Here is a 20955-nt window from a genome sequence, read left to right as displayed (position 1 = left end):
CACCCCTTTATATCAAACATGTTTCATTTTTTTTTTCCTACATGTTATGACAGACAAGATCGTTGCATATGTCAGATATCATTAAGTATTTTCCCGTCTATAAACCCTAAATTAGGCTTTTTCAAGATGAGTGGGTCTTCAAATTTACAGACGTGGGTAAGAGCATCTGACTGTATTTCGTTTCTTCAAGTGCGTATTAGGCACTTCTATTTCAACCCCCTCACATATTCCAGACACTCTCTAGAGTCAATGTGTCGACAGTTGAAGTATTAAGTATTGTCACCCCCCAATTTAGGGTTTAATATTATTTTTTCAAGATGGGTGGGGTAGGCCCCTATTCAAACACGCATACAGTTGTAAGAACATAATATCTGTAATTCGTTTCTTCGAGAGCATATTAAGCACTTCCATTTCAACCCACCCATATTCTAGACACTCTCTACGGCCACTGTGTCGTCAGCTGTATTGTCACTTCCATAAACCTATTTAGGGCTTTAATTTTCAAAAATAAGTGGGGTGCTGTAGTCAAATTCACAGACGGTGGCAAGAACATAATGTTTGTAATCCGTTTCTTCGAAAGCATATTAAGCATTGATAAGTGTGTTCTCTTTTTGTTACATATAACCTATACGTCTGCACTTCAAGATTGCTAGTTCAGAATTCAAAGGCGGATACTGTTTGAAGAATATCGTACGCATAAGTACGTTCCATCTCTTGAGACTTTTTATCCGCGGTGTCTCTCAAGACTCTATCATCTGATAACCGGTACCGAGAACTGTCTATCATGCTGACAATGACAGCTAATGACAGTCGTAAAAATTCAATTGAAATAAATAAATCGAGATACAACCAATACAAGAAAAAAAAACCAAACAAACAGACAAACAAAAAGAAAGGAAATAAATTTAAGAAAGCATACACAAACTTTCAGAATATTAACGATAATACATTAGGCCTACACTAACATATAGGCTACAATTGATAAAAATAAAAAAAATAAAAAAACCAAACCCAAATATAGAACATTACAATATTTGTAGATGCTTTATACGTTAACTTTACTTGTTTTAACATGTTGCGTATATTTAGGAATTACGTCACAATTAACATGTTTTAACATGTCCGAATCGTTTAGATTTTCTTCGATTCAGTGACGTCATTAAGTAGTTTTATTGTTTCGCTATTGTTCTTTACTTTTACTTGTTTCAACATGTTGTATGTATTTAACAATTACGTCACAACTAACAGGTTTTAACATGTCCGAATCGTTTAGATTTTCTCCGATTCAGTGACGTCATTAAGAAGTTTATTGTTTCGCTATTGTTCTTTTTTCAAGTACCATTTAAGGGTTTCTTTGTGTTTCGATATTCTTGTCAGAACATGTTTCGAAAAGTATACGAAAATGCTATATAAAGTCGGAAAATATCTGAGATGGTATCATTTCTTATTCGTTATTTATACCACGTTCATCATGGAGAACTTCTACAGCAAAGCTTTACCTAGTACAGACATAGATCTACAAGATTCGTTAGAACTACAAATTATTGATGATCCTCTACACCAAGCTTTTAGCGCTATAGCAGAAGAAGAGAGGCAAAAACAGATAGATGCATTTACAGCGATGATGAGAGAGAAATCACAAAATGGAGCGCCTACAGAAAATAAAGCGCATAAAACCCAGACCAACCGTACCAAACCGTATCAGAAGGACACCAAGAAAGGCAGCCCTGCAGATGCTTCAACATCCGAGGAAGCCAATTGGGAGAAAAAATTTCTTCTCAATTTGGAGAGTGGCCGATACCTGACTGTCTCAAAATGGAAATCAACATATCGAATTCATATTCGTGATTTCTACCAAGACAACTCAGGAGTTATGAGACCTACAAAGCGAGGTGTAGCTCTAAGCATAGATGAATGGAAACAACTTCAGATATTCGCCACGAATGTCAACGAAGCCCTGTGTGGAAATGATACACAGTAAGAACAGTAGAGAACATTCAGAAACTTATTTATTTATTTATTTATTTCAATTGTACATATGTATATATATATTTTTTTTGGTTTATCTCTCATCTACCTGATATGTCAATCACCCTCTTTCAAAAATGATCACGTGGAGACATTGAACATCTTTGACGTCACTGTCCGACAACTATTGTATTCCTGCACTTCAGGTATTGTTACGTAGAGCATCAAAGATAGTACAAAAGAAAAAGTACTTCAAAAATGACTTTGACACTATAAAGCCAATCGAAAACCCTTCTTCATTTATTGCATTGCTTCTGCATCGTTCACGCAGGCCGCATCAACTTCTTTCTAATTAAGTTTCAACGTAAAGTTACATCTCAACATGAATCGGAAAGAAGATGAACTTGTCAACCTGACGGGGAACCCAAAGATGAACATCAAATTGTGTTTCGCCAGGGAAGATGAAGTACTATCTCCCACATTCTTGTCCATTAGAAGTTGTTTTATATGTAATGGAGGAATTGGAGAAGGAATATGGGAATATTGTTCAAGAGAAGACCATCATGGACGGCAGGTAAGTTGTTGGATTTTTTTTTTTTCTGTTGTTTGTTTTAAGAAATGTTTTCGCGTTTATGACTTATAGAAAATGTAAATATGAAAGTTTTACTGTTCTTTTGAACATTTGAATATATTGTAATCCTTCCAAACTAAGTGTTGTTGTTTTCTATAAGTTATATGTCCGAAATATTTTCATGTTCGTGAATTATTGAAAATGTAAAATATAAAAAAAAAAATGTTGGTTTGAATGTTTGAATATTACTGTATTCTTCAATTGAATAGTCAAATTTATCTTTTTCTTTTTTTTTTTTATGTCCGATTTAAATTTTTTTTTTTTTTGAATGCTTGATCATGTTATTGGTGGGTAATATATAGTTATACAGTTTATTTATTTATTTTTTTTTTTGATCTTTCGATATTGAATTTATTCATAGTTTTTTATTTTTCTTCAGAGTGAATGTTAGCAATATTTCTCGTTCATAATAATTTACATTGTTCTAGGAGTTTTATATCGTAAACTCGACTAAGAAATACTCCAACTATAGTGTATATTTTGTCATGTGAATGCGTTTAGTTGTAAGTGATTATGTCCACCGTGCGTGCGTGTATACCCTGGGGCTGCTCTATATTTTAAACACGCTTTTTCTTTTGGACGCATTTTATAATAAAATGTTTCAATTTGGCGTATTCAGTTGAATAGTCAAATTCGAATAAAAGAAATACGAATAGAAAAAACAATTTAATGATTAATGTCCCCGTTTTGTTTGTTCGTTGTGTACGTTTTTGTGTATGCTTACAGTTTCTGGTTCAACACGAAATATTGGTTTTGGGAACTGTCGAAGAAATTGTCCGCCATCTTCCCGCAGTTAGATTCTCGAATTGTGGAAGACCTGGTTAGACCTATGGCAGAAAGACTTCAACGTGTCTTCGGCAGAATACGCAAAGTACCTTACATGAACAGCACACCACCTCGGAGACCTGAGAACTATTTGGGCAGTATGGACTATGTTGAACCGGGACCCTCGAGTGATCTAGGTAGGAATATAAATATCTATGTTTCAACTTTTTTTTTTTTTTCATGCAGATCTACTTCTTTCACCCGAACTATATACTATTTATTACGATATGAAATATTCAATATCTCATGTATTCATTTGCATTTATTTTATACTTATAGTGATGGGTACGCCGAAGAAACTTACCAAACTGAAAATCCAACAGCAGCTGGAGGTACAAGGGGAAGAGGCTATGAGTGAAGGGTCGGAAGAGGATGAAAATAGCGTGGTAGACCTATCTGGAGAGGATGAAGAGTGTATGGAGGATCAGCGGGAAAATGAAGAAGACCAATATGAAGGGGGTAAGACAGATTGTGTTGATAGTAATGTTGATAATGCTGATGATGTAGGGGACATTTCATGGCCTAATTGGGATTCACCAAATGATAACGGTGGACACACACCTTCTAAAGATCAAACCAAAATTACCGATTATTTTAAACCACCTCAGGAAGATAAACACAACGAGCGTGTCAAAGAACAAACAAAATTAACCGAGTTTTTCAGAACCCAACACGGAGGTAGACCTTTCGTAACACGATATAGGATGAATCCAAATAATACTCCTCGCTCGAATCCAAATAACAACCCTGGTACGAACTCAAATAATATCTCTGGCACGAAGCCATGTGACATCCCTGGTAGATCCGCTGACTCTGAGGCGGAAAAGCTTAAACGGGCTGAGAGGTTAAGTCATAATTCTAAAAAACGTAGCATACCTCCAGCTGAGGAGCCTCCTGCGAAACGTAAGTCACCGGAGGATCCTCCGGAGGACCAAGATAACACGAGCGATGATGGTGATGAGGATACGGATGAGCGTTTTGGGTGGGCCTTGGTTAACGAGAAACGATATAAGCGCTTTGATTCTGCCGAGAGATCGTATCATCTCACTCTAAATCGTGGACATTCAGTTAGGGGAGGGTAGCGACTATGCTTGAGTCGATAGGGGACATTTTGGGGAAATTTTTAGACAAACTAAAACTGTAGAAAAATGTCCCCCGTGATTATATTAGACTTGTAATTCTGTCTCCAGAATTAAGAGCCCCCATCGCCATTCCGTACGTATTGGTACAGGATTGGTCCGTGGAGGCAATATTAGAAATGATTGAGAGGGTGTTACAAAGCAACCAAAACTTTTATTTACATCCCGGTGTTACTTTTGTGGTCAATTATGTGCGTAACCCACAGGGAGGGAAGGGGAGATGCTAATGTAATCGTAGATAGTGATCTGTATTGTAAGAAGAAGGGCTGTATTATCAGGGTTTTGAACAAGAATGACGAGATGTGTTTTTCCAAGGCAATCATCAAGGCCGTGTATTGTAAGAGTGGTCCTTTGGATCATCCAAATCGGACCTCTATCTTAAATGAATGCAAAATTTTAGACGAACTAGCTCACGAGTTGCACGACAAGGCTGGAGTTCGTCCAGGTAGGGTAAGTTCGGAAGAATTTTCCAAATTCCAGAACGTTTTATCAACAATTCAAGTACGGTTAATAATATATAGCATGCGATATGAGAATTCTGTGATTTTTGATGGTCTCAATTTCGTAGAGGACGAGCATGCTGACTCATGGAAACCAATATGTTTGTACCACTACGATGACCATTTTAATGTTATTACAAGCATGAAAGCGTTTGTTAACCGGTCATACTTTTGTTACAAGTGTTTGAAGGGGTACGACCATAAACATAAGCACAAGTGTGAGGGATTTTGTACTCAGTGTAGGACGTTCACGTGTGATGCCAAAACAACTGATATAAATGAAGACAAGTCTTTATGGAAAAGATGTACAGAGTGTCGTAGGTCGTTTAAAACCGACATATGTTTTCAGGCGCACTTAAAAGAGACGTGTAAAAGTATTTTCTTTTGTACTTCTTGTGAGAGTTTTGTTGACAAAAAACGTTTGCCAAGCGGTCAAAAAGAGCATGCCTGTACCGATTTTTATTGCGTCACTTGTAGATCTTGGGTAGAAGGGTCCCATCAATGTTTTATGTTACCCGTATCTCTACCCGATGATGATGATAATGAGCCCGAACAGAATATTCCCGAGATATATTATTTTTATGATTTTGAATGTGAACAAATTACTGCGGTGCATAGACCAAATTTGGTCGTTGTTCGATGGATATGCACTGATTGTTTAGACATACCAGAAAATGCAGAAAATAGACAGGAAGAATTGACCAGTGTAAACTTTGTGGTGTTCCCGAAAAGATCGGGAAATGTCTTTCAAAGGCCCCGATGCAGCAAAGCTTTTGTGTCAGTGGCTCTTTGCACCACAGTCTGATCAGTACAAACTAAACAAACGTGGACAAGTAACAAGCACTCCAAATTTCCGCAGAACGGTAATTGCTCACAATTCGCAAAGTTACGATCTGTACTTTGTTCTGAATTATATGATCAAAAATGGCTGCAGACCCGATACTATCATTAGGAAAGGTGGAAAACTTTTGTACATGACCAAAAATGGTAACTGTATCAGATTTATTGATTCACTCAACTTCCTCCCTATGTCATTATCAAAATTGACTTCAGCCTTTGAACTTCCCGCTCCTAAGGGGACATTTCCACATTATTTCAACAAACCCCAAAACACAGGGTATGTAGGGCCTATGCCCGACCCTTCATATTACGGCGTCGATCGAATGATGCCTAAAGCTCGTGAAGACTTTCTAAAATGGCACGCTGAACAAGTAAAACAGGGCCACGTGTTTGATTTTGATAAGGAATTATTTGAGTACTGTAGGTTAGACGTTGAAATCTTACAGCAAGCATGCATTAAATTTCGTGAACTGTTCATGAGTCTTACAAGTATGGAGAACTATAAGGGTATAGACCCCTTCAAACACAGTGTAACTTTAGCCTCAGCATGTAATCTGGTATATAGGTCCATATATTTAAAAAGAGACACAATAGCTTTGCTTCCTCCACAAGGGTTTCAACCCAAGAAGAGGTATTCAAAGAAAGCGCTACTGTGGTTACATTATGAGAGCGTCAAGAGGGGGTGTCACATACAACATGCGTGTAATGGTGGGGAATTAAAAATAGGAGGACACTATGTAGATGGGTGGTGCGAATCAACAAAAACAATCTTCGAATATCAGGGGTGCGCGTTCCATGGTTGCAAGTGTATGGGGGCCCAGAGTAAAAATAATATTACTCAGAAAAGCATGTCCTCTTTGTACCAAAGTACTTTGAGAAAAATGAACGAATTAAAATCAATTCCTGGAATTACAGTGATTGAAAAATGGGAATGTGAATTTGATAAGGAGTTACGGGATAAAAAGTCCGACGCACGGGAAATAGTTGCCGAAGCCAGCACAGCGCCTCCACTCGATCCAAGACAGGCTCTCCACGGGGGGAGGCGTAATGCTCTGAAATTATACCATGATGTTAAAGAGGAGAACAGATCTTTTATTATGATTTTTGCTCATTATATCCTGATATAAACAAATACGCTAGGTATCCTACGGGGTACCTACAATAATTCACGACAATTTTGACGAATCCATTGACAACTATTTTGGTTTGATTCAGTGTGATGTAGATCCTCCTACAGATTTATACATACCAGTTTTACCTTGCAAACCTCCTAGCGGGAAGTTGACGTTTGCCCTATGCAGAACTTGCGCCGAAACGGAGCAGCAAACTCCCTGCAAACATGGAGACAAATCTAGGTTCTTTAGGGGGGTATGGGTCAGTGAGGAATTGAAGAAGGCAGTTCAGATGGGGTATACTATAATTAAAATCCACGAGGTTTGGCATTTTCAAGAATCTACTCAATATGATACAGAAACAAAAGAGGGTGGACTTTTTGCGGATTACATTGATACTTTCCTAAAAGTAAAACAAGAAAGTTCTGGGTGGCCAGATGACGTTAAAACAGAGGAGGAGAAAGAAAACTATCTCAAGGAGTACGAGCAACATGAGGAATAACCTTAGATAAAGATAAAATTAAACCTAATCCAGGGCTTAGGACTGTCTCAAAGTTATGCTTAAACACACTTTGGGGCAAATTTGGTCAGGCCGAAAACATGCCAAAAACTGAATATACAAACTCTCCAGCTAGAATTTTGGAACTTCTAGGCAGTAGCAAATTCGAAGTCAATGACTTAATTTTCCACACTGAACATCTATGCGAGGCTCACTATACCCTCAAAGACGAGTTTGCCGAATCTGCCATAAATACTAATGTAGTAATTGCAGCATTCACTACAGCATGGGCAAGACTTAAACTTTATTCTGTTTTAGAAAAGTTGGGTACAAACACTTTATACTTTGACACAGACAGCGTAGTGTTTGTACATAGGAAGGGGGAGTACTTACCCCCCTTAGGAAATTATTTGGGGGAACTCACCAGTGAAATAGAACCTAAAGATGGAAAATATATTCAAACGTTCTTAAGTGGGGGCCGAAAACTATGCCATGAAATATGATACTGGAAAAACCACAGTTAAGGTGCGCGGGATTACACTGAATCACGATGCTGTCCAGATAGTCAATTTTGACACATTAGATGAAATGTTAAAACCGAATTCTACTTTGGAAAAGGTAACAGTGCCTCTTCCAGGCAAAATAACCAGGGATGTCAAAAACAAAGAGATCGTCAACAAAGATACGCATAAAGATTATAGAGTTGTATATACGAAACGTGTACGTGAACCTAACGGTTATGAAACACTCCCTTATGGGTATCGTAAATAATTTATATTTACCCCCTACCCCTCATTATACTGTTACCAAGTTTAGGCCTATCCTTGTTGTTTTAGACCTTTAATGCATTTGATTCGCCAAATCGTCAGGTTTGTTTTCATTGTTATTATTATTATAATTGCGAACTTCTTCATAAATTGTTGGCGATATAGTTGCAACTTGTCATTTCAGCTTTGATACTCGAAGGGGTACATCTTCATAATCATGGAGAGAGAACAGCGTTGTAGTCTGCCATTAACTCTACAAAATTTAAAACAAAACAAGCCGTTCATAACATGCGTGCTGGTTGTGTTCATCTTAACGGGGGTCTACCTAGGGATTCCTTTGGCGGTGCTTGACAAAGCCACCTCATCTTTAGACAGCAATTTTAACTTTATGAAAGAAATGTTCGATTCACCATTAAATGCTACACAAGAGACAAAAAAAATGTGTCATTAGTTAAAACAGCCCAGTCCATCAAATGGGGGTTCGATTCTGTCACACCTACAGCATGCTTGGCAGATCATGTTATACAACTGAGCGAAGGAATATTTATAAGTGTCTGTAATTACAAGGAAAAATAATCATAGATATACGTAAATTCACGGAAATTCCAAAATTGGAATCACTCCTACCATCGTAGGGATCGGTCTTAATATAGACCAGTGGGATGTATTAACGCAGTATATCAGCATTATCAATCGTTACATTCACGATCTGTCTTAATCCTAATCAACAGGGTCTACATGTTTAATTATGCTTTTGTTATAACTTTTTTTTTATGTTTTCATATTCATTTTACATTTTTTAAATATCCTTGTTTATCTCAATTAAGGTACATTTGACGAAGGTCTCTCAAACGACATGGACGCTCGGCTCTCTCATCCTAGTAGTTATATTATCAGCGGTAGTAGCGGTTGTGGAAAAACCCAATTTACCCTAAAACTTTTAAAAAATTGGTCCCAACTTGTAAACGAAGGTCCTCCCGAAAGAATTATTTGGCTATACGGAGAATTTCAAACGACCTATACGGAAATCTTAGCTATATTCCCTCAAATTGAATTTATTCAAGGCGTCCCCGAAGATGTTTGTAACATGTTTGATGCACGTACAAGAAATTTATGCATCATCGATGATTTAATGCAAGAATGTTCGGGGGATAAAAACGTTTGTAATTTATTTACCAAAACGTCCCATCATAGAAATTTGAGCGTCATTTTCATCACACAAAATTTGTTTTTTCAAGGAAAAGAGAGCCGAACCATAAGTCTTAATGCACATTATATCGTATTTTTTAAAAATCCAAGGGATAAAACAGTAGTTATTTCTTTGGCAAAACAAATGTATCCAGGAAATGTTAGATTTATGAGAGAAGCTTACGAAGATGCAACAAAAGAACCATTTGGTTATATTTTCATAGACTTAAAACCAGGAACGGAGGAACAATTACGGTTAAGAACACGTATATTTCCTGATGAACAACCAACCGTAGTTTACATTCCTAAAACAGTATCAAAACGTAGATAAAAGCGATGAAAACTTTGTAGCATCTTCATTCTGTAACCATGTCTCACAACGTGAGGAACCACGCCGACTTGCTTAAAGTCTTGGCACGGTGCAAACCTAAACAACGTAAAATTCTTTTGCAAAATGCCAGCCCAACTCTTTTAAAATGTTTGTGCGAGTGTTGTCTTAATGTGTTAAAAGGGAATGTCAAGCTCTCTGCTAGTCAGAAGAGACATTTGCATCGTCACAAAAGGATCTTAAGAACCTTAGCTGACCGTAAAACTCCAGTCAAACGTAAAAAACAGCTACTCGTTCAGAAAGGAGGTTTTTTACCAGCTCTACTAACACCTATACTGTCGACTTTGGCTGGTCTATTTTTAAAATAGCATCATGCAGCACGCTCAAAAGATGATCTTAGTCAACCCCGAGACACTCTCATCCACAGTGAAAGATAGACCTACATCTTCAGAAAGTTTGACGAGGTCCCGACTGGACCAAGAACTTAAAGACATTTTAGACAGGACAGACTTGGATGCTTACGACAAACTGCAACTTTATAACCAAGTTTTGCAGCGATACTTGACTTTTTATAATAGGACTTCTACTAAACGACCTATGACCGTGAAATTGCTGCAAGACACACCTCCCGTTGACATCCCTCTTCCAGACCATGACGACGATGCTCAAAATGACCAGCCTCAAGGAGCTGCTGCTGCACCTCTCAATAAAGCTTCCAAACTTATGGCCAACTTTCCAGTTACATTTAAGAAAAAAGCCGATACTCTTTTAGATATGATTAAAAATAGTCAGGGTGTACTAGACTATAATGAAGGGGGTGAGTTATTAGTAGACGGACACGTCATTTCAGGTAGTCATGTTTCCGATTTGATTTACGACGTGTTATTGGGAAAATCGGGGTTTGAACCGAAAGGTTCGGAGCAATTTTTGAAGGGGTTGGTACGTTTGAATGTACCGGAAAGATTAATCCGAAATAAAACCAGACGTTTATCTATGCGTCGAATGAAACAAAGTACGGAAAAGTATAAAACACATTTCCAAACGAAAAAAGAACGGTTCACCTAAAACGAAAACAGTCAGATCTAAGAGAATCGGTTATCTAAACTGGGAACCTTATGAATAAATCATGTTTTATTTATGTTTACTAGGATTTTTTAAGGATGTCAAAAGTTCAACTTAAATTGACTGAAGTGAAACGTTGACAATAATATAACGCGTGATTATTATAACTATTTATCGAATTGATTGTTAAAGTGTCAATGTGTCAAAGGGTGATCATATAAGATATAGATGTAATTTTTTTTTTTTTTTTTTTTTTTTCTTAATGTATAATGTAAAAGAAAAAAGACAGAATTCTATGTAAATATGTTTTTGTATCATTTTTAATATAATATAATGTAAAAGAAAAAAGACAGAAGTCTATATGTAATAAATACACAATGCACACAATATTGTATTAAACTTTTATATAATTTTTATTTATGTAACACCTTTAAATATACATGTACAGTAAAGCAGAAAGACACTGCTTGGAATTAAATAAAAAAATAAGTTTTTATAATTATGATGAAAAAAAGAAAGAAAAACTATTATATTTTTGTACTTGTCTATACTTGTCTACTTTTCATTTTATTTTAGCTATATTAACATACATAGAGTTACCAGGGTTATTCTAGGAATTTATTAAATAATAATAATAATAATAATAATAATAATAAAACTTTCGCTTTCATCTTGATGCAAAATATTACGACTAACGTAACAATGTTTGAAGAGCACGAGCAATCTGACTTTGGATAAAATCCTTATCAGCGATGGTGGTGTCGAGGTTAAATCTTTTGCTGATGTAGTTATTGACGAAAACATCGTTCAAAGTATGGTCGTTCGTAAACATATCTTGCACAGATGAAAGAGAAATGTGACGAAAACGGTGAAGAAGATAAAACAAACAATAATGTCCACACACGCTAGAAGTCCCGCCTTGCAGGCGCTTTTTGTTAAAAGTCCAAGAAGATGTATTTGATGCGAGCCATTTGTCAAACTTGTACGTTTCGGGAGGTTTTCCGTAGGAACAAAAGAAATCTCCTCTACCTCTAGTGTCTATAAATACCGCCACCCAATGTTGCCCCTCTTTGGAGATAGGATCCGTGTTAATGATATATCCACTAGGATATTTTGTCACTCTTTGTTCTAGTATCTGATCAGCGGCATATACGCCTCTAAAATATAAGTCACCCAATCTGTCGCTTTGCATAACATCCCTTAGTTGTTGAGAATCCATTGTACTTAGATGGAATAATCAAATATGATGTTTCTGCTTTTGTCCACCTCCAAGATATTTTGATATTCTGCATACACGAGAATCATTACAGTTTCAGTAAGTGCATTTTGCCATCTTAGCTCCATGCGAAGGTTGCCTTTCTTGACTAGATTTAGATGGTCTCCCGTATTCAAATCAGGACTCAGATCGAAACAGTAAACACTGTATCCTTGGGCGAATTCCTCCAGACTGATAAAGTTACCCGTATCCTTGTACATTTTATTCAACCCCTGAAAAAGAGATTGATAAGCCAAGGTGTACGATTGGCCATTTTGCTGGGTGTATTTAGGAACGAGCGGTTGCGTGCTTGGAATCTGTACACCGTCCAAGGTGAGGCTTAACATGTTCAGGTTTCTATGTTTGAAGTTGAAGGGGATTTCCGTACACTCCATTGAAGCTGTCGGCGTCAACGCACGTTACAACTAGACGATGAGGCAATTGTCCTAGAAATAAGGAATCCTTAGATATAGCCATAGACCCTGCGGGAACCGAGAATGCTTTAATTTCTGACCTCGTTAATGGGTATATGGCAGGACCGTGCTCAATGCCCTTGCATGTCCCAGGGCTATACTAGGGTTAACGTGAACTCGGCGCACCAAAAGTGCGGCGTGAGTTATGACCACCTTATAAGCAGCATCCTGTTCCGGAGACACGAGACAAAACTCTGGTTTGCTAGGCGTGAGTTTAACCTTGATATCGATCCCACTAAGAAGCATCCGATCTTGCATGAATATGTCAGCGTGTATAGGTCCCGTCATGTCAAGAATCTTGCTGCGCGATGAAAACGTGTGCCTCTTTTTCAAGCCTTCATTTCCAGGATCTGCGGTGACATCTACAGTGTCGTGATGACCAGCTGTATCCTTGTAAAACATAGAGGCTGTCAGTTGACTCTCTTTAGCTTCTCGAGAATAGTTGAGTACAGTCTCCAAGTAGGCCCTGTAAGGGTAATTTGTACTCGAGGGTGATACGAGTCTTTCATTCAACGACACTTCACATTGATTGAACATGGTTTGGAGAAACAAGTTGGTAGGCCCTACATTGGCTCCGGCATTTAGGTTAGAACCATCGGCATTTGTAATTTTTGCTTTAATGTGCAGTTTGGTTTGAGCTAGGTCAACATATTCCTCAGGCGTGCCTGCCACGTGAAATTCTATAGGTGACCCGTCCAAAAGGTTTGATATGGGGTGATAGGCATCCCAGGACCCTGACACTATAGAGACATCCGAGGGTGGGACGGTAAATAAATCCAGTTGAGAAGATGTACAGTGACAAGATTTCTCATGCATTAAGGCCATCTTGAGTTAAGTTTATGAAAATCCTCCGAAGATATCGCTGTGCGTCTGTCTCCTCCGCTTGCTAGCCCTGAAATGACCGTCCGAGTGGCACAACTCCTCTTTTTACCTTTTTTCTTTCCAGAAGCTGGTGTGCGTTTTCTGGTTGATCCTTTACCCTTTTGAATTTTGTTTAAAACTTTGGTCCCCATGTTCCGCCCTGCCGTTTTCAATCTTCTTTTTGCAGCGGTCTTGACGTTTTGACCGCTCATCACGTCTTGGGCGATATCGATACCCGTTTGTAATGCTTGTTTGCCCACGACGGCAGCCCCCTTTTTCAAAAGGGGCATGGCGGAGCGAAAAAAGACCACCCAGTAATCCTCCTAACCCATAGCCTCTCTGAAGAGCCGTTGAACCCCTATACACGGGTATTCCAGAACCCACTTGATTCACGTAATATCTCTCGTAAATATGAGGGGCGTGGTAAGGAGTATTGTAAATTCTAGTAGGCCTATACATCGTCAACGATTTTTTTTTTTTTTTCAAATCAGATATGGAGAACGCTTCAGTCTAAAATGAACCTTACTTATGACTTGCCCAGACTCAAATGGCAAAAATGCTCCAGAGTCGAGCCTTAAATCTACTCTTATGGTCTCGATGTCACTTAACTTGACCGGAACGTAGTGAGGACTGCTATAATTTCTGCACACCATACCTCCTATACTCGTATGATCCACTTCGACAGTTCTTAACAGTGGGGCTAATGTGTCGCCTACATATTGGGAGGATACAATATCACTGTAGACGTAAAAGGTGTAAAATCCTCTGTGAATATCCACTGGAAATGTGCCGTACGTATCTTTTTGAATGAACACGTTTTCTTCAAACCCTAACATGCGTGACAGCGTCTCGTTAAAGAGGAGTCCCGTACCATTAGAACAATTCATGACAAATTTTCTAGATTGAGATTTTATGTACATTTGGAGATCTTTCTTTACGTATTCAGGGAGTACCCGTCTCAGTTCGTGCAGAATTTCTTCCGGAGATTCATAATAACCAGGTGATAACATGGTAGATTCCATCTCTTGATCGTGTCTACTTTTAAAATTAACTTTGCACGTATCTCCAGCCACATTATACCAGGTTCTCGGATAATTAATTTCCACCAGAGCTACTTCCCAATCTCCTTTCAATCTCAACGGGGTATGTAGTCGCGTGGTATAAGAAGAGAGTTTATTATCGGGGAAATAATGAGAAGAACTAGTACTGGGTAAAGTAACGTAGAATTGCGAGGTAGCCATACTGAACGTCCCACACGGTAGCTGTATCTATTCACAAATGTTACGCGAAAAGGATCGAAAGAGTTTTATATAGGTCCGACTTGAATATCCGAAACCCAGCTGTTAAATTTACTGGGATAATTCTTCCAGGACACGAAATATTCTGTTTTGCCGTTCCTTTTCTTCTCTTTAAAATCTTATCAACCTGATATAGGTCGGAATCCGATTTATCAACTTCTTGCAACTCCGCCTCGTAAAAGGTACCTTCCAGTAACTCCCCAGCTAAATCCCTTATCCTATATACAGAAGGTGTTCTGTTTATTCTTTCGGCTATCGTGAAAATCTCTTCTGTCCAATTGGGACGGTAACCTTTTTCGAACGTCATCTTGTTTTTACTTATCCTTACTTTGGTACCAACTCGATATTTAAAGGTGACCTTTTTAGGAACACGGGGGTCTCCATAGAGTTGGCTTTTCACAGCCATTTGATTGTGTATGTTAACGTCAGAAGGTGGCATTCCTATACTACTGTGATGAGCATTGTTATAGGCCTTGACCATGGAAGGCAACACATCGATATATTTGGAAGTATTTTTGGCCGTGAAATATTTCCACATTTTAGTTTTGAGAGTTCTGTTGAATCTTTCTACGAGGCTACATTTTGTTTCGTTATTTGAGGTGAAATAATGTATATCTTGAGATTTCAGCCATTTTGGAACGGACGATTGGTGAATTCCGTTCCTTTGTCCGTTTGCAAAGCGATTGGTTTTGACCCCCACTCGTAATCTTCTTGAAAGCTGCGATTAAAGCGTCCCCAGATTTTGTTTTGATCGGCACGACATAGGCGAATCTACTAAGAACGTCGATGCATGTCAGCAAGTACTTGAAATTTTGTTCCATTTTTGAAGGGAGGATAAATCAACAAGATCCGCCTGCCATTGACTGTTTAACCCAAACACCATGACTTTATTTCTTTTAAATTTTCTTCTAGCGGGCTTATGTAAAGTGTAGACATCTTGTTTCTTTAACCATCTTTCAATCTGTTTTCTAGAAATACCTTGCTCTTTGCTAGCTTTAAAAAGTACATTGACGTTACTGTAAGCCGCTGGATGTGCTGGATCATAAAAAATCTGCCGGAGAACTTTATCTACATTCTTCCTTGACATACTTGTGCCTTACTGAACCTTAACCGATGGTTACACTCTTTAATAAACACGACAAATGACAATCTATACACACTTATTTTATGTTTCAATTTTTCATGTACATTTTATTTTATTCATATTTGCATTTTCAATAAACACATTAGAGCAAACGTTCCTATCCATAGCCCGTACTTGAAGATGTAATTGTCCTGAACGGGTTTCACACGACTTAAAACTGTCCAGTCTATATGCATATCTTCCACGGTGCTGTTTAAAATAGTTTCAACAACTCTCTTGAGTTCATCATCTTTCAAAGCTAGATAAATGTCCGCTGCAAATATCAGTAAAGTCAAAGTACGGAAACACTTCCGTTTTTTGTCGTTGGGGGGTAAGCTACCATTTGTAACCGTTACCAGAGTTCCAAATTTTGATGCGAAATTAGACGTATCCTTTAAAATATATCTTATATTATCCTTCACTGAACCGCTATAGTCGTTAGAGTTCCTGATTTCATCCGCAAATTCCAGCACAACTGAAAGTGTCTCTTCAGTTTCAGCATCGTAGATTGTCTCTCGCTCTGTTAGTCTTTCAAAGAGAGCCGACTGAAACGTTCTGTCAGACGGTCCACTCTCACTCGAGCTACATTCACTGCCTCCGCTTCTGAGAAGTATGGTCTTAAGTGACTTCCAATAAGTATAAACCGCATTTGTGCAGGCCCATCCAAAGGACCCTCGCCATCTCGATACTCCTTGTTTCCCCATTTTGCACGAACTTCTGCCACGGACTCGTCGAAATCAATTATTCTAGGATCTATCTTCAAGATGGTTGATGACTCCAAAAATATAGCTTTCACGTAACACAGATCAAGTTCAGCTAGGGCTTCCTCGTAGGCCAAGTCCCGCAACGGTTCCTCACTATCTGGATCTATACAGATATGCTGCAATTGACTAGGATGATCTATTTGACACCCTACACAGTATTTTTTCATCAAATCTCCTGACTTCCGTTCTGTTACGTCGCAGACTATATAGCTAAGCACGTGTTGTAGTATCCGTCTCCACTCCGCAATTTTTCTTTCTTTTTCGTCTTTCGACTGCTTGTCTTGCCACTCGGAAAACGCAGTTTTGCTATCGGCACTATCCATACTAGGTATACTTTCTTAGATGACTGCGGATATTCAACTGTGAAGAATAAAATGGCTTGTAACCTATTTATATATGTCTTAAGACAACATTCACCAATCAAAACTTAGATTTATATGACGTCGACATGACAGAAAGGATATTTTTAGACTGCGTGTTGAAACATGTTAGACCTTAAGTACTTTTGCTTACGTCACATAATCGGCAGCTAATTATGCTAATCAGAGGTCAAAGGTTAATTATGCAATTATGCTAATTAGAGGTCAAAGGTTAATTAATCAATTAATCGATTAATCGATGGATTATGGTGGATTATGGCCCATAGACGCCCCACCTACTTACACCCATTGATTTTTTTTTGCATTTTTTGCATTTTGTGAAGAAATTACAAAAAAATTGGACAAAGTGGTATGCAAAATGAAGGGCAAATCTTCTCGTTTTATTGGTGGCATCGGTATCAATGTAGCTTACATGCTTTTGAAGATAGAAGCCAAAAGGAGGTACATCACTGATGATTTAAATTCACTTCATTTTGGAAAGCTTACTATCAACGGATTTCGTTAAAATTTTGGATATGTGTTGCTAACACATTAGGGAAATAAAGTTGATATGTAAAATGGGAATAAGTGGTTCCTGATTTCTTTTATGACTTCATGAACTTGGTGCTCCACAACTATCAAAAAGGAACTGGTTAAAATGCTTCTATTTTCAATGTTGAGCTATATTTTGTATTTTTAACTTGCGACATTATTTCACTAAAACCTAATTAAGCCATAGGTAACAGGTTACCACAACCATACTACAGCAATGTTGAAAAAAATTGTATTTCTTGTCACCTATACCACCATATTGGGTAGTTTTCCGTAAGCTTAACTTTTGTGATTTTGGTAACTATTTTCATATTTATTTGTGAAATCCGTCTCAACTAGGCATTCTAAATTGTACTCACCATTTACATCCCAAGGTATATTAGTATATCCACCTTGCACTTCTCGATATATATCCAGTTAAAGACAGAATATCAAAATTATCCCTCATTATGATAGCACAGACTCTCACATGTGTATTCAAAATTGATGCTTAAATTTGACCTGAACCAATTGACCTATAACCTGACATACGGTGACCTAATAGCCTTTTCTTCTCCTAACAACACATTATATTATTAAATTGACTAATGACTATGCATCCATTGTATAAGTGTTTATTTAATTTATTCAGTGTTATATCATGGTTATATTTTGCATGCACCACTAGATTTTCTATAGAGAGTATAACAAAGGATTTAATGTATTCTATTCATGTACTCTACTTGAACATGTTCAATAGAATAAATTATGGTTTGTTATGAAACACAGATCTGAGTTACTAGGTTACAGTAAACAAAAAATATATAGGGCTAAAATGACTTACTAAAATGATTCAAATGCACTTTGTATGTAGATATATTTTATAAGTTCAGGACATGAGGTGATGAACATATTTATGTACGTCATAAATTTGCAAGAAAAAAAAGAAGAGGGGTACTGATGAAAATCGGGGTGTTATTCCCCCTTAAAGCACAAAATACACAATAGATTTGTACTTAAAATGGACTTCATTGATGGCTGACCATGCATACAAAGATTTATTTGTTACTTATATGCATGGTTAGCAACTGAGATTAAAACCAGACATCATTATAATAATTATATAAGAATAATAAGATATTAGCAGTGGCGTAGCCAGGATTTTCACCAATTTGTCATTAGTCATTTTAAGGACACTGTACTCTTTGCCGTCCCCATTTTTAATGTTCCTGAAAATTTTCGGGCGGGGGGGGCGGTTTTCCCCGGCTACACCCCTGTATATTAGCATTGAAACAGGGCTTCAGCCTTTCTCCTTCTTCTTGACATTTTTGGTACTTTCCATTTGATCACTATCCCAGCTAACACACTACGTTTTCACGACGTTCGCTGACGTTGGACTTAGGTTGTCATTTACGTTGTAAACACGTAGATCTGTGAACTCGTATTCGTGTAGTGACAACGTTATTTTCGACGTTGATTTTTGGACGTTAATATAACATCATTATGACGTTTTAATGAAGTTATTTCGACGTTGATGCAATGTTTGACCAGACCTGGTGACAATGTTTGAATAATACGTTCAGAAAACGTTACACAAATACGTATCTGAAAAATAGTTTAGATGTAGACACCATGGAATGTAAATTCTTCCATTCCAAGGAGATTGTTGTCCAGCCAAAATTTTTCCATCGTGTCGTCTGACGATCGCCTTTAGGCGTTGAAACTCAAAGTAACGACTTCTATTCCTGAAGTTCTAAACTTTGAATTTTTATACGCTCTCCCTTTTTGGGATTGAGCATCATTGTTGCCGGATGTTAATATGTCATAATCACGTTGTCCCGACGTATAAAGCACGTGGTTTAAAAGTCATGAACTGACCCAGATACAACGTCATCTACGGACGTCGTTAGTACGCAAATTTATGACGTTGTTTCGACGTATAAAGCACGTTATTACAACGCCGTATAAATGTCATGGTCTGACCCCGATACAATATAATCTACGGACGTCGTAATTCCGTTAATTTGTGAACTCGTATTCGTGTTGGGATTTTCGGACGTTGATATAACGTCATAGAGACGTTGTTTCGACGTTCACAACTTGACGTTGAAACAACGCCATAATGACGTTACATTAACGTTCGGGAATAACGTTGTCACAACACGAATACGAGTTCACAGATTTACGTACTTATACATGAGTTATACATGGCATATGGTGGTGTCATACTATTGATATTAATTTGTTAAGCCCTACACCTCGACTTATCTGTTAACGTGAAAGATGCGTAAGCTGATGAGTTTTTTGTTTGTTTGTTTTTGTTGTATGTACATGTATGTATATGTGTGTGGCACATGCGTAGTGGGAAAGAAACGTTACCGATCTATCGCATTTTTGCCACGAAGCCTGAGTCCCTCGGCTCCTCTTTCGAAAGTTTTAAACACGGCGCGCCGCCGCGGCGGAACAAAACGGTCATGCGTGCTGTTGAAGAACTAGTGGATTTGGCCTACTGCCATGAAGATATCTGGGCGATGACAGTGTGTGAATTGTCAAGAGTGTATGTACTTGCCCAAAGCGCAGGACTCATTCATGCTGTTAATGCCCGCGAAGGTTGAATTCAAATTCCAAAAGCATGGCAAATACATACTATAGTAGGGTGGTCACTTCCAACCGTTCTTCACGTGAAGATAAAACTTGAATAAAACATAATCATTTAGTCATGTGTAAATGTTGAGCCCATTTGAAGGTGTAAAATTACCAGATTTATGACCGAATCCATCGTCTCCACTTTGCCTGCAGTTCACGAAGGAAGGAACCGAGTTCCAGCGCCTCGATACTCGCACACGGCTTACCCGCAATTTTTGCATTAGTTGCAAGAGAGGGGCCGCGGGACTCGGGCTAATCCATGTAATCGGGTGCCCCGGAATGTACATACGTATCGCTTTCATGGTCCTATAGTCAGGAAGGGACAAATAGGGCCATGGTGTTTCGGGCTAGGTTTGGTTTGGTTGGTCCGAATGAATCATAGCTCTTCCATAGGATTTAGGATTAAGATGGGATTAGACTTGCGACGGCTTAATTGGCTTACGATGCGCCGTAAATATGTGTGATATCCACACAGTGTCATATAAAGCACAAAACAGTAGTTAGACATTTTGCGTAAACGTAAAAAGAAGAGCAAAGCCCGAATAAAGTTCATTTGGGTGGAAAATCGCAACGAAGAAGTGAAAATTACGGTGGCTGGGCTGAACAGTTTTCCACTCGGTTACTGTCGATACCTACTTGCCCATTATCATTACAAGTCCTGGGGGGCACAGGTCATTGACAAGGGGGTATCATGCGTGGCCACGAAGTTTCAAATAGCACCCTAAACAAGTATTTACGAGGTCTGAAAATGCACCCCTAAACAAGTATGACAAGTGCAATTTCATA

General features: G+C 38.1%; 2 protein-coding genes across 2 annotated transcripts; one reads left to right on the top strand and one right to left on the bottom strand.

Annotated features, from left to right (window-relative positions):
• The first annotated feature begins 2430 nt into the window (after window positions 1-2430).
• LOC140147604 (uncharacterized) lies at window positions 2431-4514 on the top strand. The gene is made up of 3 exons (XM_072169379.1): window positions 2431-2542; window positions 3326-3561; window positions 3704-4514. Exons 1-3 carry the CDS (start codon window positions 2481-2483, stop codon window positions 4504-4506), a joined length of 1101 nt encoding a protein of 366 aa, XP_072025480.1. The 5' UTR covers window positions 2431-2480; the 3' UTR covers window positions 4507-4514.
• Window positions 4515-12632: 8118 nt separating this feature from the next.
• On the bottom strand, window positions 12633-13412 carry LOC140147018 (uncharacterized protein F54H12.2-like). Its single transcript, XM_072168790.1, has one exon. The coding sequence runs from the start codon at window positions 13410-13412 to the stop codon at window positions 12633-12635; it is 780 nt and encodes a 259-aa protein (XP_072024891.1).
• Between the last annotated feature and the right edge of the window lie 7543 nt (window positions 13413-20955).

Source organism: Amphiura filiformis, chromosome 3 (genome assembly GCF_039555335.1).
Source record: "Amphiura filiformis chromosome 3, Afil_fr2py, whole genome shotgun sequence".
Classification (NCBI taxonomy): Eukaryota; Metazoa; Echinodermata; class Ophiuroidea; order Amphilepidida; family Amphiuridae; genus Amphiura; species Amphiura filiformis.
Note: the sequence above shows the minus strand (reverse complement) of the source record. Positions and strands in the feature narration are given on the sequence as shown.